The sequence below is a fragment of the Aulonocara stuartgranti genome (assembly GCF_965226115.1).
Source record: "Aulonocara stuartgranti genome assembly, chromosome: 23".
Taxonomy (NCBI): Eukaryota; Metazoa; Chordata; class Actinopteri; order Cichliformes; family Cichlidae; genus Aulonocara; species Aulonocara stuartgranti.
The window spans coordinates 48,141,809-48,164,850 of record NC_138958.1 but is presented as its reverse complement, the minus strand read 5'-3'; the positions used below and the strand labels follow the sequence as shown (position 1 = coordinate 48,164,850).

General features: G+C 43.4%; 1 protein-coding gene across 1 annotated transcript in view; it reads right to left on the bottom strand.

Moving 5' to 3' along the window:
* LOC309701488 (NACHT, LRR and PYD domains-containing protein 12-like) overlaps positions 1-21,650 on the bottom strand; it is a 100,961-nt gene extending 79,311 nt beyond the window's left edge. Inside the window, exons 1-7 of the mRNA XM_082525725.1 lie at positions 21,431-21,650; positions 20,969-21,103; positions 18,576-18,707; positions 17,328-17,569; positions 15,435-17,223; positions 10,477-10,650; positions 791-967 (exon numbers count right to left, since the gene is read on the bottom strand). Of these exons, the coding sequence (XP_082381851.1) occupies positions 791-967; positions 10,477-10,650; positions 15,435-17,223; positions 17,328-17,569; positions 18,576-18,707; positions 20,969-21,103; positions 21,431-21,531 (2,750 nt within the window). The 5' untranslated portion in view covers positions 21,532-21,650. The remainder of the gene's footprint in view (positions 1-790; positions 968-10,476; positions 10,651-15,434; positions 17,224-17,327; positions 17,570-18,575; positions 18,708-20,968; positions 21,104-21,430) is intronic.
* Between the last annotated feature and the right edge of the window lie 1,392 nt (positions 21,651-23,042).

Below are 23,042 nucleotides of genomic sequence, written 5' to 3'. Positions count from 1 at the left end.
AATGATCCATAGATGGCCTGAAATCCCCCAGTTAGCAGTTTGGTAGATAGCTATGACATGCTAATCCCATCCAGCAGCTGTATTCTACCTGTAAGCTGATCCCTGCTGAGCCAAAGCACTTTTTCATATACAAATTACAACCTTTAATAGAAACCTATTGGTCAGCATCTTATTAGCCTGCTGTTAGCTTCATTCCACAGAAAACTGAGAGAAACTAACAGAGTTGATAAAGAATAAAGAGAAATGTGCTGATTTAAAGCCTTTGAAGTGCTTCAGATGATCTCTGTCCACTTCTGTCCACTCATTCATTCATGTAAGCTTTCTAATGCAGCTTTGATCTTCACAGTCTGCTTGATGAAACTCATTCTAACCCTGAATGTCAGAGTGTTCCTCCTTCTCTTTCCCATCATTCATGCTGGCAGTGGAGGAGATTTGGATGTTGGACTGTGTTTTGGATGATGTGTGTATGTTTGTGTTGGACTGCTGTCTGTAAAGCAAACACACATTTTGCTTTGGATTTTAGTGTCAGACAGACTTTAAGGTGCAATGAAGAGTTTGAGAGTTTCACAGTGAATTTTCCAGTGGAGGATTTTTCTTCTTCTTTGAAGGTTTGAAATGTGAACATTGTTCTGCTGCAGTCAATGGACTAAACCAGAGAAGAAGAAAACAGACTTTACCATGAAGATCCTCAGTGTGGATCAGTATAATATCAGCCTGATGTCTGCAGTTTAGTGTCAGCACAACTTTCACATCATATTCATCTCAGCACAACTAAAACATGCTGACTGACCCCAGAGTTTCAAGTTTACATCCTGGACTCTCCAGGAAACCACACAGATGCTTCACTCCTGGATCCTGCAGCTTGTTGTTGAAGCTCAGGTCCAGCTCTCTCAGATGGGAGGGGTTGGACTTCAGTGCTGCTGCCAGATAATCACAGCTGATCTCTGACAAACCACAGTTCCTCAATCTGTATAAAGAATGAAAGATGTAAGTTTATTAGACAAAGAGCTTGAAATCATTCAGTGTTTCATCATCTGTTCAGAGCTGAAGAAGGTTCAGAATGTAGAAGTTTAGAAAATGGAAACTCCAAACAGCTGAAGCCAACAGGAAGCAGCTTCAAACAAACACAACAAGAGAAAAAACTCTGAATGTTTCACATTAAAGTCGTACATTTCTCATAAAAACAGGACAAAGACTTGAAAAAGTCGTGTTTTTCCTTCCAGGAACCACATGGCTTCACTTTTAAAGGTGAAGTGTGACAGAAATGGACATATTTGAAGTCCAACACCTTTTTCCAGTCACATTATTAAAGCAGACAAACTACAAGCTCATTTTCATTCCAACAAGTCATCTTCTGACCTGGACTAACAACACTGGTCTCTATGTGCAGCTGGCTGTGAGACCAGTGCTCAGGGAGCGTCTACAAAGTGCAACACTGAAAGAACATCACACACTCATTTGCTTCCAGCACTTTCACACAAACATCTACTGTCATCATTGTCACCAAACTCTGTGGATCCTTTATTGCAAATTCAAATGGGATCAAATGGTCAGACAAAAGAGGGTTATGAGGAAATATGATGAAATGTTGTGTATTAGCAGCAACTTATTGAATCATTTTCCTCAGAAACCAAACAAAATGATTGACAAACATGTTTTTACAAACTCAGTGTTGGACTTGGATCAGCAGGATAAGCTGATGTTTAAAGGCATTTGAGTCTCGCTGTATGAGAGTCCAGTTCTTACTCAATATTTATGATGTTCTTTCAGTGTTGCACTTTGTTTGGCACAAAATGAAATTATTTGGCCTCTCAGATGCTTTTAGAGATTCCCAAATGACTGATGATGACATCTCTGGGGTCTGATTGATAGAAAAAAAATGTCTTTGAGACCTTTTGTAACTGACAAACTCTTCATCTGCTAACAACACTGAGTTGAATCTCCATGGCTGATAGTTGGAGCAGGCATCAGGAATACACATTGAAAAAACAAGAGGAGAAATCACCAGAGTCTTATAATCACATTCTGTAACTAAAGGGAGACGTTTTTCTATACAAATATATGTTTTATGGACATTAGAAAAAAAAAAGAGTATTGATGTGAAGCAGGATTATGAAATCTCCATACATCAGCCAGCCCATAATTATCAAGAAAGCTCTGAATGACGCATGCTGACTTTGGACTAAGTGTACTTTTGTGTGAACTGTGGTCCATAGCAGATAATGAGCAGTTTAGGTCTCCCTCAAAGATGATATTGTGTGATGACATATTGGGGAGCCGTGCAAAGACATTAGTGAAAAATCTGTGATCGTCCCAATTAGAGGCGTAGATATTTGCTAAGATCAAAGGAAAACCATAAACTATATTTTCTGCACTTAAAATCCTGTAATTTTCTCATAAATCGACAGTGCGGCTTATGGATGAATTCTGGTTGTGCTTACTGACCTCGAACCGATTTTATGTGCTACACGGCGCTCAGAAACCTTTCAAAAGATGTTTTGGTACGACTTTGCTCAGCTACGAGGCCGCACCGCTTGATGGATTGTTGGAGCATTACAGCTACGAGGAGCCTCGCGGAGTGATACGTACTCTGCTTCAACGTAATATTACTGTATTGAGTGTGTATAAGGACCATAAATGGCACCTGTAGAGACGACGGTACAAAGAGGGTTTCAAACTCCAGGCTGTCAGTCACGCAGTAGAACCTGGGAACAGAGCAGCTGCTTGTTATTATGCTCAGCGTCTGTTTACATTTTGACTGCACGATTGTGAGCTTTTTGTTATGCACAAACACAACATTGTTTTCTTTTATTTATGGAGCATTATTATTTAATAAATGCTGATCATTTATTCCTGAGTAATTGTTTCATGTACATCTACGCTGTATGTTAATAAATGTGCCTGTGTGAGATTTGGGACACAGCTTTGACTAAGAACTCTCTTTTTGTTCGAACTTTCTGGCTTTAAAAATATCGAGATATATATCGTATATCGCCATCCAGCTAAAGAATATCGAGATATGAACTTTGGGTCATATCGCCCAGTCGTAATATTGCAATAGGTTGTCCGTTAAACTCAAGCGGGGCTTGGGCCCTGGCACGGCGTAGCCACACAATCCTGGTAGTAGTGACGCTCGGCTATGACGGCGTGCGGGTTACCAGCTGGCTTTCTCAGGATAGGGCTCCTGTGTGAGCGGTCGACAATAACGTCTTTATCCATACCCAGCACTTCACGTAGTAGCACGGATACGGCCGTGGAGGAGCTCGAGTCCAGGCCCTCTGGGATCCCTATGATGTGGATGTTAGCTCTCCGCTTCCTGCCTTCATCACATTTATCCTTCAGGTCAGACAGCTCCTCCTTCATACTCTCTACTGTAGACTGCAGGGTGGTCACCTCATCGCTCCACATTGACAGCCCATCCTCAGCTTCTTTCACTGTAACCTTTACTCCATCAACTTCGCCGCACGTCGCCGCCATGCTGTTAGCGATCTCATTTCTCAGTCCTTGCACGTCAGCCCTTATATTGTCAAAATCTTCTTTCAATGCATTTCTGACTTCTTCTTTTAACAGCGTACTAATGTCCTCTTTAATGGATTGAAGAAGCTCCAGTTTTAGAGCAGTAGGATCCACATCACGCGCGTCTGTTGAGTCTGCTCTTCAGCGGCCGTAGAGCTGGACGCTGCCCTTTGGCCATCATCGATACTCTCGCCCGAGATCGCACCGGGGCTAAAATATTCACCTGCTCAGCTGTTTTTGATCAGTTTGAGCCTGTGTGGTTTGATCAGGTGGAGGAACGATGTGATGCTATAAAGACATCATCTTGTCCAAATGAAGTTGTTCCAACACGTGTTTAAAAAGATTTTAAAGGTTGTTGGTTCCGACATCTTAGCGATTTTTAACAGCAGTCTTAGTTCAGGTGTTGTACAGCCTGTTTGAAACATGCTGTTGTACAGCCTGTACTAAAAACCTGATCTGGATCCTCTGTCCGCTCAAACTTCAGGCCTATTTCAAAGCTTCCCTTCCTGTCGAAGATTTTGTAAAAGATTATATTTGTTCAGCTGCAATCTGTTGTAAAGGTTTCAGTCTGGTTTTAAAGCTCTTCACAGCACTGAAACTGCACTTTGGAAAGTTCTTAATGATCTTTTATCAGCCACTGATCAGGAGACTCAGCTGTGCTTTTGGATCTGACCGCTGCCTTGACCACAGCATCTTGACCTCACCATTGGAGCATGGCGGCATCAAGGGCGCTCTATTAGACTGGTTCAGCTCTTTTATTAAATCGCATTATTACATTTGGGGCTTATATTTGACGGCAATTTGAAAAACAGCTGAGCTCAGTTGTACAGCGGTCTTTCTTCAAACTGAGGCTTTTATCTAAGGTGAGATCATTTCTATCTTTTAAAAACCTTGAACGGGCGATCCACGTTTTCATGACGCCCCAGCTGGATTATTGTAACTCCTTATATGTTGGAGTTAGTGGGACCTGCCTGGCAAGACTGCAGCTGGTCCAGAAAGCTGCAGCTCGTCTTCTGACACAAGCTCAAAGACATTTATCGTCCCAACAACCACATATACGCTGGTCCCTCGCTGTAACACAGTTCACCTTTGGCGGCCTCGCTGTTTCGCTGATCTTTTTTGTGCAATTTTGCATGTTTTTGTTTTTTACAGCGCATTGTGTTCTGCGTCCTGATTGGCTGTAGACCATTGTCAGCCAATCTCGTGCCGTGTCTCCTGTACAGTACAGAATGTGTTCAAATTTACAGCAGTGTGACTCTGCAGTGCTGCACTGTATGTTTGTACGTTTTGTCCCAACAAACAACAATGATGACGAGACGTTTTGCACCTGTGGTAGCAGCCAAAGGCAGAGGAAGATGCTGACCATCATAGTTTCAACAAGGAGGCAAAAAGGTTGTAACTGTCCACAACAAGAACATCGTAAGGATGGAGTCAGCTTTGGCTTTGTGGCTCAGTGACCGCAGGAAAAAGAACATCGTGCTGGACACCAACATTATCTGCAGAAAAACTCAAAAGCTTTATGAAACTTTACCTGACAGCGAGGAGCCCAGGCCATGGACGAGTGCTCCTCACACAGAAGCTCATTTAATGCCAGCAAAGGCTGATTTGACACGTTTCAGAAACACTTTGCTTTCATTCTTTAATAATGAACTTATTTTTCTATGAAGGTTTGAACTTTGTTTAAACAAGAGAGAAAAGTGTGAAAATGTTCATGCCTGTCTGAGAAAAGTGTAGAAAGTGTACAGTGAGGGTTTAACTGCCTTAAAACTTCTATAATACTTGTAAAACATAAAGCTGCTACTTCATTCTGAGACTTATTTTTAGAACGTAACTCGATAAACGAGCGACCGCAGTACTGTATTGTGTTTATTTTGAAAACTCTCAACAGGATCTTCAGATTTATTTTGAAAGCTTTATCTGGAAAACACAAACACATAAGCAGGAAACAAAGAGCGTGATATGAAACGATAGACGTTTTCATATGGTCATCATATATACATCGTTCTATCGAACAGCCCCAGCTCCTGCTGTCAGTCTCTGTAAATCTGCTCTTAAAACACATTTGTATTCACTGGCTTTTAATACAGCATGAGAGTTATTTGATATTTGATGTGTGATATTAATATTAGGAGTTATTTTAATAGTTATTTTGGATTCTTGTACAGCACTGTGGTCAACGCTGCTGCTGTAATTAATGTGCTATAAACACATAAACAATCTGCAGTTAAACATCCAAAACTAAAGATGTGATCGCTGCCTTTAGAAAATGTGCTGATGCACAAGATATCAGCTCCATTAAGGTGGAATGTGGCCGTGTTAGAAACATGTTGGAAGAAGTTTGAAGCTGAAACTGTGAAGCTGAGAGTGAAAGAGCTCCAGCGTCTGTCACAGGAAACTTTCTTATTTCCACACTGATGAAAGCATCAAGCTTTGATTTCCTGCTGCTTTTATTGAGTCACACTGTGAAACTGAGCCACAGCTGAACCAGCATCCCTGTACAGCAGACACTTACAGCGCTTGGCTGCTTCCATTGGACCCTCTGCACAGAGCTTCAGTTTCCTCTTCTGGTCCCAAAGTGCAGAACAACAAGGTTTCAAACAGCTTCGTTCCAGCAGCATCAGCCACAGACATGCAGAGAGAATCCTTTGGTTGTGTTGTGTGTTTGCATATCTGCTGTCTGTGTTGCTTTGTGAGGATGGATCATCTCCTGCAGCTCCAGATAAACAAGCTGGACCTGAACCTGGTAGCTTCACTTAGAAGACACTTGTGACGGGAACGTGTGAGAAGTTTTGTGCAGACAAGTGTGGATTTAGAGTGTGGGACGAGCTCTCCACAGTCTTTGTGGAGATCCACATTCTGCATACTGCCTGTGAGAAGCTGCAGACATTTGTCCTCCAAATCCACTGAGCAGCTGCTCGTGGTGGTATTAGCTTCATGTGTGCGTGTTAGCATGAAGCCTCGGTCACACTCTGCTGTGGACACGGTCACGGACAGCTGGACGCCTGATGGACGAGTCGTCCTTCCTGTTAAACTTCTTTGAGCATGAGAAGAGCATGAGAAGCTCAGTGGACACTGTTCAGGGTTTTAACTCTCGCTTTCACTTCAGCTTCACCAACAACAGCACAAGCAGAGCAGCCCACTGCCTGCATGGCTGGGACAGCGCCCCCTGGTGACTGTAAACCACTACAACATGTAGACGGCCGTCTGCAGGCTGGATGTAGCACCACCGCAGAGACGTGCTGCAGCTCTGTTTAGTTACCCAGCTGACAGCAGAGGCTGTAGTTTACTGTTACCAACATGGAAAACTGAAGCTTCACCAGCTGGAGCTACAGAGCTGGAGAACAAAGGAGACTGAGAGGCCAGAATGATGTGGGAGGAAACATCAAGAGCCTGTTTGAAAGGAGACACATGTGGATGCTGTGCCGGTCTGTGGTCTGTCAGAAGTCAGCTGAGTCACACTGCAAGAAGCTGCAGAATCTCAGAGGAGGAGATTTGGAAGTGTTTGTGGGACAAACTGGACTCAAAGAAAGAAGATGTTTGTGAAGTCTTTGGTGGAGGTGAGCAGTGTGAAGCAGAACACATGCAGATGAATCAGGAGGTCAGCATCAGTGTCTCCTTGTGGTGGACGGTAAAAGAATCAGAGCCAACGCTCCCGTCCACCCTCGGCATGAAGCAGTGCTGTTTCTGAAACAGGAGGACAAGTCCAGAGAAGACAGAGGAAGCAAAGATGAGGGTGGGACAGGACAGCAGGACTTCCTTCACACCTGCAGCTCCATCACACTGCTGTAGCTCCTCTTCATCACACATGTACCTGCAGCCTGTCTTCAAGTCCAGGAGTCACCTCCACACAGTGTAGAAGCCTCCTGTGCAGACCATGGAGTCCAGCCTCTGTCAGGGAAGTCGGCACTAAAGCCTGAAAGACTTCAATCTGTCTCTGCTCCACCCGAGAAAGACCAGCACCGTACTTGTTGTGCATTCAAGGAGGGAACATCAGCGCTGCATCGTGGGAACAACACCGCAGGAACAAAGACACAGCACGGCCGATGAAGGACGAGGACAAAGGAAAGGTGAGTGAGAAGACCCCGGTGGTGTGGACGGACCTGCAGGGGCTCCAAGACTGAGGAGCAGAGCCGTCCATGTACCAGCTGAGGATGCTGCAGTGATCCAGGGAGCTCGGTCCAATCTGAGGCCGTGTGAACTACGTGGACCACAGTTTCTTCACAGACTTCAGCCACGTGAACATCTGGAGATCCAACAGTGCACGAGCTGTGAGCCATCAGCTGTTTCTCTCATCAGCTGCTGTAATGAGAGCTGCTGGAATCATCTCGAGCAGCAGGAAATCACTGATGTTGTTTCTAACCAAAGATATGGGACTGAGCTCCGCTGAGCTCCTTCTACTTTCATCCAGATAGAAACTGCTACAGTCTGCTGATTATTGCTTTGCCTCCATCACACGAGCTCTTTATCCTGTTCTTCACTCTCATTGGTTCTTTGTCTGCTTGTTTTTACAACAGTAGTCTTCTGATTGGTCAAAGGAGACAATCAGCTGTGACTAAATGTAGCTCCTACAGCAGTGATGGGAATAACTACTGAAGCTAATCCAGTATCAAAGCTCAGGAATCAGCAGCTCCCACCTCGTTTTCTTTCAACAACTATTTTTAGCTGCTGTGTTTTTGTGTTTCTGCAGACCTCAGACATCCTGCTGCTCTGGACAACTTTTTCATTCTTTTTTATCATTCTTTTGCTTTTCTTTTATTATTATGTTATATGTATTAATATGTGAAACACTTATTCTTTGTGTTTTTGCTTTGCTCCTGTCAAACTGCTTTAATAAAATCTGCTGCAGTCTAAACTGTGGACGTTCCCTTTTTAACCCTTTGTGAAACAATAAAGGTTTAAATCTGAGTATTCATCTATGTTAGTGTTTAATGGGTCTAATAGGACGCTTTTAGGGGGTGGGTTTTTATAATCGATTTATCGATAAAAATCGATTCTGGCTTGGATAACGTAAATTCGATTAATTAAAATCCTGAATCTATTTTTTAATATAAATTTATTTTGCTTGAAATTCCAGAATTTCTGGTGAAATCTCACAAAATCTCAACAACAGCTAAGACAGTAAATGAGAGCAGGAACACGGATTCTGCACAAAGACTTAAACACACAGCGCGACCCGCGAATCAGAATCAGTGAGATGTCGCTTTTCTCACCCGATGACACGGACACGGTCGGGGTTGAAAGCCGACAGCTCGCTGATTCTGATGTTTCGGCGGCTCCGCGCTTTGTGTTTAACCTGTTTGAACCTGCTTAGCTATACCATACCGTCACTGCCATTATATTATGCTGCTATTCATACTGTCATTATATTAATGCTGCTATCCTGCATATATCTTACTTACTATTGTTTGAATACTTGCGATTGTTTTATTGTACTTTTTATATTTTACATTTATATTTATTTTTGAATCTTGCACCAAGGGAGTGGCACTCCAATTTCGTTGTACTCTGTACAATGACAATAAAGGCTATTCTATTCTATTCTATTCTATTACGTCCTTTACTTTGACACAAAGGCCTCTGCTGTGATGCTCACACCTTTGATAAAGTCGCGAAAGTGCCAGCTTCCCTTTTATAGATACAAAAATATGTAAATATACTGATCTGAATTATAATATTTCTGACTGTCTGAGGCAACATTTCCCAGATTCCAATCGAATTGAATCGAATCGATTCTAGAAATCAGTGACGATACCCAGCCCTACTTTGAATTGTGTTACACAAAGAAAAGCAAAGTTTCTCGTTGTTCAGGCAGAATCGAGCGTTGAAGAATGAATTCACACGTCAATAAACATTTTCATCAGCACAAGCAGGACAGTGAAAGCAGGAAATACCCCAAACTGCCATTTCTCATTCTACAACTTCAACAACTGCACATGAATTATACTTCATACACAGACCCACAGTCTCTGATTGCTCTGAAATCTCACTGACAGCCAATAGAAATAAAGAAAAGTCCAGACTGACAGTCTCTGTGGGGTTAGGCAGTGAACTGCTCACGCTGCGTTCAAGTGCATCACAAACTATTGGAATTGGATCCAACTTTGTGAAGCAGATTTCTTCTCAGCTGCTGTTTTGAACATTTCCTCATGAAATGTATTAAACTCTGTAAATGAACTGAGAACTATTTCTACATTTGAAACTATGGATTCATTTTCCCGTTCACTTCTGTACGTTAGTGTATAAATGAATGTTAGACTGGGCTCCATGGAAACACTTGGACTGGTCTCAGCTGCCTTCTTTCTGTAGTCCTTTCTCTTCTCCAGCTTCTGTTTGAAATCCTCTCACAGAGCCTGAAACCTGCTTTGCTGTCATGTGTGGGCCTGTGTTCCTCTGCTTTAACACAAACCTCACCACAGCAGCTGTGTGGGTCGTCTCTGTAGCAGCCCGACAGCTTCTGATACATGAACATCATCACAGCTCCTAACTTCACCTTTATTAGCTTTGACATTCATGTCTTTCTTTTCTCTGTCTGTTTCCACACAAGCTCAAAGTCTCTGCAGCCTGTTTTTATCTGCTATCATCAGATCTCCAACAGCCTCATTCACATCCCTCACACACTCTACAGCCTCACCAGTACTGACTTCATCTTCACTGACTGATGGAGCACAACATGAACCTGTGGAGGCTGAAAAGCTGTCCTGTCAAACATCTCCCCGTCACCACTCCACTTCTGTCAGCCTTTAAATGAACCCTGCTCAAGTCTGTCACTTCTATTTGGAGCCAAGAGGAAAAACTGTTGTTCAGTCGTTTGGAAAGACACAACATTTCTGAAAGCACTCAAACTTCTTCACATTTGTCTTCAGACACATCCTGAACATTTAGGAACTAAAGAAAGTTTCAAACATCAATCAAAGATCTGAAATATAGAAAAACAACAACAGCTGCAGTCAGTGAACTCACCTCATAGTCTCCAGTCGACAGTTTGGACTCTCCAGTCCAGCACACAGAAGCTTCACTGCTGAATCCTGCAGCTCGTTGTTACTCATCTCCAGCTCTGTCAGATGGGAGGGGATGGACTTCAGAGCCGAGGCCACAACTTCACAGTGAGTCTCTGAGAGTCCACAGTCAGCCAGTCTGAGATTACAGAAAATATAAAATGTGTTATTATAAAAGCAGAAAGTCTGCATTATAAACACAGACTGAATGTATATGAAGACAAAACAGAGTGAGGTCATAATCTGATGAACATCTGCTCTTCACATCTGTGCTTCAGCTCCTCTTACTGTGTTTGACATGACACAACGATTGAGTCTCTCTCAGACCTGCAGACTTTTAATGAGAATCTTTGTTTGGCTTTAATCTGCAGATGAAGGAGGAAGATGGTGTCACATTTAGGCTTCCATAATGTCCACAGTCTGTCACTGAGATCTGATCCAGAGTCAGAGTGAAGACACACACTTGGACTGTTTCCTGTCTTGAATCTAGAACATTTTGAATGAGTTCAGCTCAGTGAAGAGTTCAGCTGGAAAGATGATCTCTGTTTGCTACCTGCTGCTGTCAGGTACGACTGTTCACGTCCACACTCAGGAAAAATCTGCTGACTGTCGCCAAACGGAGCAGAAATGTCATCACTGGACAATAATGATGAATGAACTCAGAGCTGCTGATATCACATCTGATTTCAGGGGAACTAAACTAAAAAGGAACAAATAGAAACAACCATCATGACTCTGTTTGACCTTCAGATCAGAAACTATGGTTCAGAACAGCAGCAGGATTTCAGGCACTGTCACATCCTCAACATCCATATTCCAAATGCTCTTCCTGACAGGACACTCTTTGTTCCCACTCAGGGAGTTTCCATGTGTAGAAATCATTTCTGAATTTCAGTAGACTGGAAGGTTTTTCCATCTCATGAATCTCTTTCCTAACATCAAACTAGATAAATCAAACAAAGGAACTGGAGTCTGTCTAATTTCTGACCCCAGTAAAGCTTGTACTGGGATACCCCGACATACTCTCTCTCCATCTGCTCCCACAGCCTCATATTCACAGCTGGCCCTTCTCTCAGCATCCACACTCAGGGTGGGGGCGGGGTCAACACCAGTCAAAACCATTGCTTTGGCCTTATGGCCATTTTATTAGTGTGCGTTTCTGAGTAACAAGCAGGACTACGCACAGGTGTTTGGACATGTGTGGACCCGACCTACACTTAAACTTCTTAAATCCTCTGTTTCTGTGTCACCAGCTACACTTTTAATATTCATATATTCACTCCGACATTTTTGGGGAGCGGTCAGAGCTCGTACACTGCAGACAAACATGTCTCCCAGCACACAGCTGACTGTCAACTCTCTGAGATTGGATATGATTCATTTAGATTATATCTGTAAGGTGAAGTTTATCTCGGTGTTTATTTGTTCCTGAGGAAGTCAGCTCGGCTCAGATTAAACTTTAATAACTGAACAATTTCAATGAACCTTAACGCCTCCCTGGAGCATATATGGAACTGAATCAGTCACTTTTCTTTATTTCCTGATGTTCATATGTGACATACATGTTTTAACCATTAATCTGGAATTAAACTGACATTTAATATATTTTAAGGAGGAAAGAGAAATTTCACCAGAGGATGTTGATGCTGTTCATGGAGACTGAAGACAGAATGATTTATCTGTCTTAATATTTCTGCTGCTCTTTCCTCTGGTGTAAAAATATTTTAACTGTTGGTTTTAATTCAAAATCAATGGTTAAAATGTTAAAATACCAACAAACTTGTGGTGTTAGTGTTGATATTCTGTGAGTTACTTAAAGAGATCACACAGGTACAGGACATATTTTATGTTCAGGTTTATGCATGTTTGCGGTGAGATGTGCATGTAGTGGGCTGTTATGTTGTAAACTGTGTGGATGTGTTTGGGAACAGAAAGATTATTTTACTGCATAAAACGGCGCTGATCAGCTGTTTCTGCCGCTGATACACTCGGCCGGTGAACCACCTGACTCACACAGGCTCTCCTCCTCCACAGTCCTCGTTTATGAAGAGCTTTACAAACACAACATCACGGCTAACAGCTGGATTCTCCCGTTTCAGTGCCAAACAGCCACTTCCTGCTACAGACAGTAAAGTGGACAGTTCGGCGCTAAACATGTTTTTAAAACTTGAAGCTCTTATTTGTTAAAGCCAGCTTCACAGACAGATCTGTGTCAGTGTTTTAGAGCAGGGCTCAGTGGTGTAAACCAGCCTTTATATGTGTTTCATCTCCATTTTTACATTAAACTGAACCAAAACACTGAAACCTTCACCTGATATGTCTGTGCAGGTTCTCATCATACAGTCATGGTAATCTAAGGAGCCTGGAAAGAAAAGTGACTTCTTTAAGTTTCTTGAAGACGTTTCATCTCTCGAAACCTCTGCTGATAATCACCCACACCCTTTTTCACAGCTTGGCTCATGTGATGAGCCACATGATCAATAGTTGGTCAGCGACCCTCTTAAGGGACACTCCCACTAGGATTAAAATCTGGGACTCTCCACTTTTTGGTTTTAGAAGTGAAGAAGCTGAATGTTCGGATTAAACATCTTCAAGAAACTTAAAGCAGTGCACTCGCTTTTCTTTCTAAGCGGCCTTTCTTAGATCACCTGATATAACCTGAGTAAATTATGTCGAGTGTCAGCGGGGTTTGAAAACTCTGCAGCATGACCCGGGTGTTGCTGGTGGCATCATGAGCTTAGACCCCTCAGTCAGCTCGGTCTAAAGTCATCGTCAGCACTAACAGGCACAAATAGGCTCTAACGTGACAAACTGACCCGACATTTAAAGAGTGCCCACTACAGTCTCAGCTAAAACATATTAAAATGTGCAACGTCAAGGACTGTACACTGGACTCCATTTCAGTGCAAAAGAATAAAACGAAGTAAATCCATCCAATCTCCTCTGCCTGTCCTTATCATCAATAAAAACAATTAATAAAACAGAAAATCATAGAAACAGTCATCTTTGTTATTGCATCATCACACATCAGTTCCCAGTAACTAGTCAGAATGAGACGTTGTTTTCATCTTTCTCACACTCATCTCACTCCCCGGTCACAACAGGTGGTGACTTTAACAGGTGTTACAACCTGGCTCAAAGCTGCAAAAGAGGGCGGAGACTGAAAACAGAGACTGGTTTCATTTTGAAGTTCTTAATAACCTCGGCTAAAGATGAAAACAGACAGCGTGACAGGGTCTGACAACGAGTGGTGGCGTCGTCCTAGCCGACCTCGGCAGTTATTCACACGCCATGACCAAAAACTCCTGCAGTGTGACAGCAGACAGAGGAGGAGTCACAGAGGAGCGTAACAGCTGTGACAGATGCAACAGGAGGACGAGCTCCAACAGTAAACACACTGTGAAGACAGGAAAGCAGTCACGAGTGATGTTGGTCCTGTTTTTATCTCCACTAAAACCTCTCTAACGTCACATGTAACAGAACACAGACACGTCTGATTATCAGGGACCACGACCCACATCTTTGCCTCACTATGTTTATAAGAAGAGACTGAAAATAATGATTCTCCCAACACATCACCAACACTTTTATGGCAAACAGATAATAGTGAGTGAAAAGAGGTGAACTGTTTCATATGCAGTTATCAGGGTAAATACATTTAAACCAAAGACACTGGAAGAGTAAAGGAAAGGAACTGAAGGTGACAATTCAAGAAGCTCAACAGAAGTCAAATGTAACATGATCAAGATTCCCTGTTAAAAACAGATATGTACAGTATAATAGTAGACTACACTAATAATAGTGTATAGTATAATAGTAGACTATACTAATAATAGTGTATAGTATAGTAGTATACTATATGAAGTCTACACCGCCATGTCCTTAAAATTCAGCGAAATTAAGGACGCATTTGAGGGCCGCATTTCGAGCAGCGACCTTCGTCCCGTCGCTGTGATGTAATCGGCCTTAAAATGCGTCCTTTAAGGCTGCAGACCCTGAATTGGGATACAGCCAGAGTCTGGTCTTTAATATTAGGTATTAGCTGACCTCTGACCTTATATTCCACTTGTGTGGTGTCACAGTCTCGTCTCTGTTTTCACAGAGGATGTGGTTCTGTTGGCTTCATCAGGTGATGGCCTCCAGCTCACAGTGGAGCTGTTCTCAGCAGAGTGTGAAGCCGTGTGAATGAGGATCAGCATCTGAGGCCATGGTCCTCAGCTGGGAAAGGGTGGAGTGCCCACTCTGGGTCAGAGACGTTCCTGCCCCAGGTGGAGGAGTCTGAGTATCTCAGGGTCGTGTAAAGAAGGGGGAGGGGAGCAGGAATCAACAGACAGACTGTTGCTGCGGTAACAGTGAGGTGGACGCTGTACCGGTCTGTCGTGGTGAAGAGAGAGAGAGCTGAGCGTGACAGCGAAGCTCTAAATTTACCGGTCGATCTATGTCCCTGCCCTCACCTATGGTCACGAGCTGTGGGCAGTGACTGGAAGAACCAGATCGTGGTTACAAGTGGGGCAAATAAATTTTCTCTGAAGGGTAGCTGGTGTCTCCCTTGGAGACGGGGTGAGGAGAATCCTCTTCACAAAAACTAATCAAGTGAACAAGACTCTCCAGGAGGTAAACATTTAAATATCCAAGTCTACCATAAAGAGAAAACTGCATGAAGGTAAACACAGATGGTGCATTACAATTCATTGCATGTGTTTTACATGAAGAATGGAGGATATACCGTCCACTTTCACTCTGTCTTTAGCAGCAAGTGGCTCTTTGTTGTTTGGCTAGCTGCACTGAAACAGGAGAATCCAGCTGTTAGCCGTAATGTTGGTGTTTGTAAAGCACTTTATAACCAAGGACTGTGTTTTTAATTTAAAGATTAAACTATTAACCGACACTGATCAATGATGTAATGATCACATCTGGACTCACCGAGCCTTTCTGCAGTTCCTCACAGCTGGAATCAGTCTCAGTCGTCCCTCCTTTGAAGCTTTGTACTTCTGCAGGTCAAACTCATCCAGAACCTCCTCTGACATCTGCAGCATGAAGGCCAGAGCTGAGCAGTGGATCTCAGAGAGTTTCTTTGATTTGTTCTCTGACTTCAGGAACTCTTGGATCTCCTGATGTACTGAGAGGTCGTTCATCTCCATCAGACAGTGGAAGATGTTGATGTTTCTGTCAGGACAGGAATTAAACTTCTTGTTATTCTTCAGGTTCTTGATGACTCTCTGGATGGTTTCTGGACTGTTCTCTGTCTGACCCAGCAGACCTCCTAAGAGTCTCTGGTTGGACTCCAGACAGAGGCCATGAAGGAAGCGGACAAACAGGTCCAGGTGGCCATTTTTACTCTGGAGGGATTTCTCCATGGCTCGTTTAAGGAAATCATCCAGAGATGACTCTTTGTATTTTTTTCCCAGGAAGTCCTTCAGCACCTCTGACTTCCTGTTGGTGAAACAGTGGAACATGTAGACTGCAGCCAGAAACTCCTGGATGCTCAGATGAACAAAGCAGTAGACTGGTTTCTGGAAGATCACACACTCTCTTTTGAAGATCTCTGTACAAACTCCTGAGTACACCGAGGCCTCTGTCACATCCAGACCACACTGCTCCAGGTCTTCTTGGTAGAACATGATGTTTCCTTTCTCCAGATGTTCAAACGCCAGCCTCCCCAGCTTCAGAAGAACTTCCCTGTCAGCCTCCGTCAGCTCCTGTGGACTCGTCTCATGTCCCTCGTGGTACTTGTTCTTCTTCCTCTTTGTCTGAACCAGCAGGAAGTGTGAGTACATGTCAGTCAGGGTCTTGGGCAGCTCTCCTCTCTGCTCTGTAGTCAACATGTGCTCCAGAACTGTAGCAGTGATCCAGCAGAAGACTGGGATTCTACACATGATGTGGAGGCTCCTGGATGTCTTCATGTGGGAGATGATTCTGCTGGACAGCTCTTCATCACTGAATCTCCTCCTGAAGTACTCCTCCTTCTGGGCGTCAGTGAAGCCTCGTACTTCTGTTAGCCTGTCAACACATGTAGGAGGGATCTGATTGGCTGCTGCAGGTCGGGAAGTTATCCAGACGAGAGCCGAGGGAAGCAGATTCCCCTGGATGAGGTTTGTCAGCAGCTGGCTGACTGATGACTTCTGTGTGACATCAGACAGCAGCTTCCTGTTGGTGAAATCCAATGAAAGTCTGCTTTCATCCAGGCCGTCAAAGATGAACAAAAGCTGAGAGACAGCCAGCTTCTCTGCTGTGACCTTCTGTAATGTTGGATGGAAAACATGGAGCAGCTCCAGAAGACTGTACTGCTCCTCTCTGATCAGGTTCAGCTCCCTGAATGAAAGCAGAACCACCACACTGACATGTTGGTTCTCCAAGCCCTCTGCCCAGTCCAGAGTGAACTTCTGCACTGAGAAGGTTTTTCCAACACCAGCCACGCCGTTGGTCAGAACCACTCTGATGGGTCTCTGTTGGTCAGGTAAGGCTTTAAAGATGTCCTGGCACCTGATTGGAGTGTCATGGAGGGCGTCCATCTTGGAAGCTGTCTCCAGCTGCCTCACCTCATGTTGGCTATGAACCTCTTCACTCTGTCCCTCTGTGATGTAGAGCTCAGTGTAGATCCTGTTGAGGAGGGTTCTACTTCCTGTTTCATCACTTCCTTCAGTCACACGTTCACATCTCCTCCTCAGACTGATCTTATGTTCATCTAAAACCTCCTGCAGACCAACATCTGCTGAAAGAAAGAAAAACAGAAAGAAAACTCTTCAATGTCTGAACAACAACAAGAAGTCCAGTTTTCAGAAATGAGTCCATCAGCAGACAGATGTTCAGTCTTACTTTGTACACAGCTGCTCTGACTGGCTGTCTGCAGTCCAGCTCTGCTTCTGGATCTTTCTCCACACTGGGGACAGGACCAGTCTCCTGATGAAGCAGACTGGTCCCAGTATGAGGAGATGCACTGTCTGCAGAACCAGTGTCCACAGCTGGTAGAGACTGGATCCTTCAGGACGTCCTGACACAAAGCACAGCAGGACAGCTGCTCCTCCTCACAGACACCACTCCTCTTCCTCTTCCTCCCTCTGTGAACACATTTCTTTATCACTAAAATCATTGACTGTCAGTGACAAACATCCAGATTTGATGACACTGTGCAGAAGCTCTGATGGTCACAGAGAAAAGTCAAAGTGGAGAAACTTGTGTTTGAGTTCAGAATCCAAGTTTCCTTTGCTGTTCCTGCCTGTCTTATTAAACACAGAGTGATCAGCCTACAAACTCCACAGTAAAAGCCTTCATCACAGAGCCAATCAGGCAGAAGCTTCTGCACCATCAGGACACAAACAGAGAGGAGCTTCTATCCTCAGACCATCCAAGTCCTAAATCAGAACATGCTCCCCTCATAGCATCACCATCAGGGTTTAAACAGGACCTTACATCATGTTCTTGTCTCACTGTCATATTTCAGATCATACCTGATTCATTATGACGTCACACGCTGCTACACTGATCCTGCTGCTTCATTACTGCTGATATTACTCTGCTCACTCTGTTCAGTTACTCTGTTAACATCACTTTGCTCATTTGCTTTGTTCTGCTTGCACTGCTCTGTCAGTACATGCTGTGCTAATGTGGCACAAAGCACTTTAACATTACATCTGCACAATGTTTCATTATTTCATTTAATGATTGTTTCTAATGTTTTGTCCAGTCACAGGAGCAGCTCAGCACATTTCACTGTGTTGTACGTGTATGACGATGCCTGTGACAAATAAACAGCCTCGGACTCTTCAATCTTCTGCATTTCTTTGGAGATCAGCTCAGTGGCCTGTTGAGACCATCTTTCTATTTCTGATGACTCAGTTCAGATTATTATCCTGATACTTTCTTTTAAAATGTGATGAAATCATTTATCTGATGTTCTGACACAAATACACCAAAACAATCCCAAACAGCACAAACCACCACGTTACACACAGTGTAATAAAAATACAGGCAACTACAAATAAAAACACTTTAAAAATATAAACTAAAATTACAAAGTGGTCACAGAATTTCAAACACCCGTAAATGAGTCAGCAGCTCTCTTACATGGTCAGCTGAGCTCCATGATTGAAGAACATTGTTGCTGCAGGTTCATGACTGAAGCCTGGAGGTTTGTTTTTGGACCAGTCACTCCTCACAGACACACAGCTGGATGCTGGAGACTGTGACCTCTGACCTCTGCAAACACAAACACATCACATGAATTACTGATTAATCTCTGTTTAAAATCTTTTAAGCAGCTGCAAACACACAAACTGGATGATGTGATGGTTTCTGTCAGTAATAGTTGTCTCAGATTAGAGTACAGACGGCTGCAGAGACGTTCACAGCAACAGAGAAGAAATCATTACCTTGGATTGCATTACTACTACGATTGATACTAGCATTATCATACCCGGACCACCATTAGGAATCATTTATGATGTCACTGGTAGAACACATTTATAGAAACAACCTTTGAACTCTGAGTCAGCAGCTCTCTTACATGGTCAGCTGAGCTCCGTGATTGAAGTTCACTGTTGGTGCAGGTTCATGACTGAAGTCTGGAGGATATTCTTTGGACCAGTCACTCCTCACAGACACACAGCTGGATACTGGAGACTGTGACCTCTGACCTCTGCAAACACAACCACATTGCATTCATTTCACATCAATTAGTACACCACAAAAGGCATGCAAGAAACACAGTATGAAGGCAAACTTCTGGCTTCAATAACATTCAACAGGTCAGGTGGAAACTTTTCTCAGATTTGATTCATGTTTTTATAGAACGATCCAGCTAAAAAAAATATACCATTAGGTCAGGGGTCAGCAACCTTCAGGACCCAAAGAGCCATTTGGAGCCAGTTTCCACGCAAAAGAAAACACTGGGAGCCACAAATACTTTTTGACATCTAGAATGAAGATAACACTGTATATACTGTTTTTTACCTTTATGCTTTGTGTGAACAACTAAGGTGTGTTGCTTATGAAATCCATGAAGTGCTACAGAGAAAATTACATGTTATTTATGTAATGAACACATTTGAACTCTTAAAGAAATATAACAAAAGGAAAGACACCCAGCTGAACTAAAATGATGTAGCAAACAAAAACTGCTGTGAGCCGCCACCCTTATATCTCCTTTGGGCTTTTGGAGCCTTGACCTGACTTTTAAAAAATAATTGGAAAAAAAGCTCTATGCTGCTGAAAGATGAAAAATAGATATTTGCAAAATTCTGCCTAAATATGTATTTTACCTGGTTAATGTGTGTGGCGGGGCGTGGTCTGCAGCGCCGCTGCAGGGGAGGCGGACGCACCTGAGCGGCACCCGCAATCACGCCTCGCCGCCTTAACGTCTGTGCTGTTGTGTTGGTGTGTGTCGGGCTGTGAGCAGCAAAGCTACAGCCGGCTGTGTGCGTACAGCAACCGTGTGTGAAAAGTGGTCAATAAAGAGAAGCTGAAAAGCGAGTTCATGCAAACATCGTCGGGTCTGCCGTGATATGTTTACAACGGGACTTCTGCTCCTGAACCTCTGCGCACAGCGTCTGCAGGTCGGGGCTGTACGAAGTCACTTTCATCTTTACAGGACTGTAAGCTGTCGTCTGTGAGGCGTGAGCGGTGTTTGTTTTTAACATAGTTCACGGTGGAGAACAGCTGCTGACATAATGTGGATCCGAAGATCCATAATTGGCCTACCTGGGGCTGAAAGTCTCGATAAATGCACGGCGTTTCGGCGGGTACACCGGCTTCCGCGAGTGTGACGCTTATTTGAACGATGAAAAAATAAAAAATATAATTTTATTTTTATATTTCAATATCACAATAATCTTCCAATTTAGAACTACAAGTTAAAAAAGAACATAAATAAAATACACTTCAGCTAAATACTTCTAATTTATTTTCCCAAACCACGAGGAGCCGCACTGTAAGGACTAAAGAGCCGCAGGTTGCCGACCCCTGCATTAGTGTTAGTCAATGTTGCAACTGAACTGAAAAACAAAAGATTTTGGTCAGGTCCAAAGAAACAAAGTCACTATTAATACAACACAACCCCCCCCAAAAAGAGCCATGTAGACCCCGGGCTCTATGGGTCTTGTGCTCGGAGCTTGTTCCTGTGCTGCCATGATTAGTGCCTCTGTGCTGACTTTCAGTCCAGCTTTGTTCAGCCACTGGTAGGATTTCTGGATGTCAGCCACTTCCTCTGCCTGCTGGTGGTGCAAACTGTGTTGTTCTGAGTTTCATTGGACGTCTTTGTCCAAAGCACCAGACAAAGGGCAAAGTAGATGCATTTGCATCAGCAGGAAAATACACCCCAAACTAGCATCATCATTATACAACTTTAACAACTGCCACTAAATGATACTTCATACACAGACCAGTGTGAGGTTAAGTTATGATGTCACTGGCAGAACATTTATAGAAACAACCTTTGAACTCTGAGTCAGCAGCTCTCTTACATGGTCAGCTGAGCTCCATGATTGAAGAACATTGTTGGTGCAGGTTCATGACTGAAGTTTGGAGGAAATATTTCTTTGGACCAGTCACTCCTCACAGACACACAGCTGGATGCTGGAGACTGTGACCTCTGACCTCTGCAAACACAAACATCAATAACTGATCAGTTCTCTCTGACAGCCATATGATCAGCTGATCCCTCTGTGATATTGTGTCTGCCTCATAATGCTGACAGGTCAGCCAATCATCAGCCAGTTTTTTCTGTCTCTGAATGAACTCAGTTTGTTCTCAGCTCTTCTCTGATTCTGCTGCACTGACTTCACTTAAACTTACAGAGTTCAGATCTTAGCAAGAAAACAAGTCAATAAAAATCAAACTCAGATCAAACAGTTTGAACCAATCACAGATCAATGATTCTGTCATGGTTATGTTGAAATGACTAATAAAGTTAGTAGTGTTCTTACATTGTTGCTGCAGGTCCATGACTGTAAGGTGGAGGTGTTTGTGTAACCCCGTCACTCCTCACAGACACACAGCTGGATGCTGCTCCGTCCTCTTCCTCCATCTTCTTGATGTCAGGGTGGAGTTAGTCTGAGAGGTAAACACACACACTCAGAGGTGCTGTTGTACTGGAAGCATCACACTGACGGCTTTCTAATGTTGGAGCTTTGGCCCTAAAGTCCAAACCAGTTATTTTAGAGGCTCAAAGTCTTTAAAAAACACCAAAACCATCACATTATTTAATAAGTACATGATCAGGTGGATGAAGGAACTCAGTGTGTTTGGGATCATCATCATGGTGAGGAGCCCACATGTTACGGCTCCTTTGGAGAGAAGCTGAGGATCACTGCAGGAAGTGAGCTCATGAAACCAAACTGCTGTTTGTGAGCAGGATGACTCTGTTATTGGACCTGCTCTGTGTTCTACATATGATCAATACTTCAAATATCTGTAAACATCTCATCTTATATTTGTTGCACTTGGTCACATCTGTCTTTAAAAATAGATTTTTAATGTCACTGAGAGTTCTTTTCTAACTTTATTGATTTATTTTGGAATAAATTAAATATAAAGGTGCCAAAAACTGCCTGCAGCTTCTGCTCTGTGACAGGAAACTACTGTCAGGCTCAAAATGACGTCAGATTATTCATCACAGAGTGTTTATAGATCACAGGACACGTTACAGTTTCACTGTTGATGTTTTAGTTTTAAAAAAAATGCTGTGTTAAGGTCTTACTGTGAATCTGCGCGCTCATTGGCTAATACCCTGAGACTGACAGGTGGTTATCCAATCAGCGTGCGGCCTCACACGGACATAAAACTCTTAAAGTTTGTTTCTGAAGGGATTTTCAGATCAGACCTGATGTTTCTGCCTACAGCCTGTTTACCGATATAATCAATATCAGACATCAGAGCAACAGAAACCTCGGTGATCAGGACGCCGGGACTGAGAACAGGAAGTGGCTCAAACAGTTTAAAGTCAGCCTGAAAGGAGTTTCTGTCGCCATTTTTTTTGTCGTGATAAGGGCGGGTCTTACTGTGAACCTGCGCGCTCATTGGCTAATAACTTGAGATTGACAAGTCGTTATCCAATGAGCGCGCGGCTTCTCCCAACATAAAGTAGTTTCCTTTGAAAAACCAAAGTCTGATTATTTTTGCCTCCACTGACGGAGCCTGTTGTTCCCGCCACAGAGACACAGTAATGTCAGAGCGGTGTTAACACTCACCTGCCTCAGCACAGCTCTCACTCTCCTCCTGCTCTCTCAGCTAAACTCACTTCCTCTCTACTTACAGGAAACCAGCGCTCAGAGGAGCCGAGCGGCCTCACGTTTCACCCACAGACACGAACAGCGTGGAATTATTTTATGTCATAAGAAGAAACATATTCATGTTAACACTCACCTGCATCAGCTCCACCTTCCTCCTCCTGCTGCTCTGAACGGAGGATCAACACTTTCACTTTCACTGCTCCGCCCTAAACACAGAGGATGCTGGGACTTGTAGTTTTTACCTTGTGTGATATTTATGGCTGTGACACTAAATCACAGCATGTAAACTTCCTGCAAACATGTCACA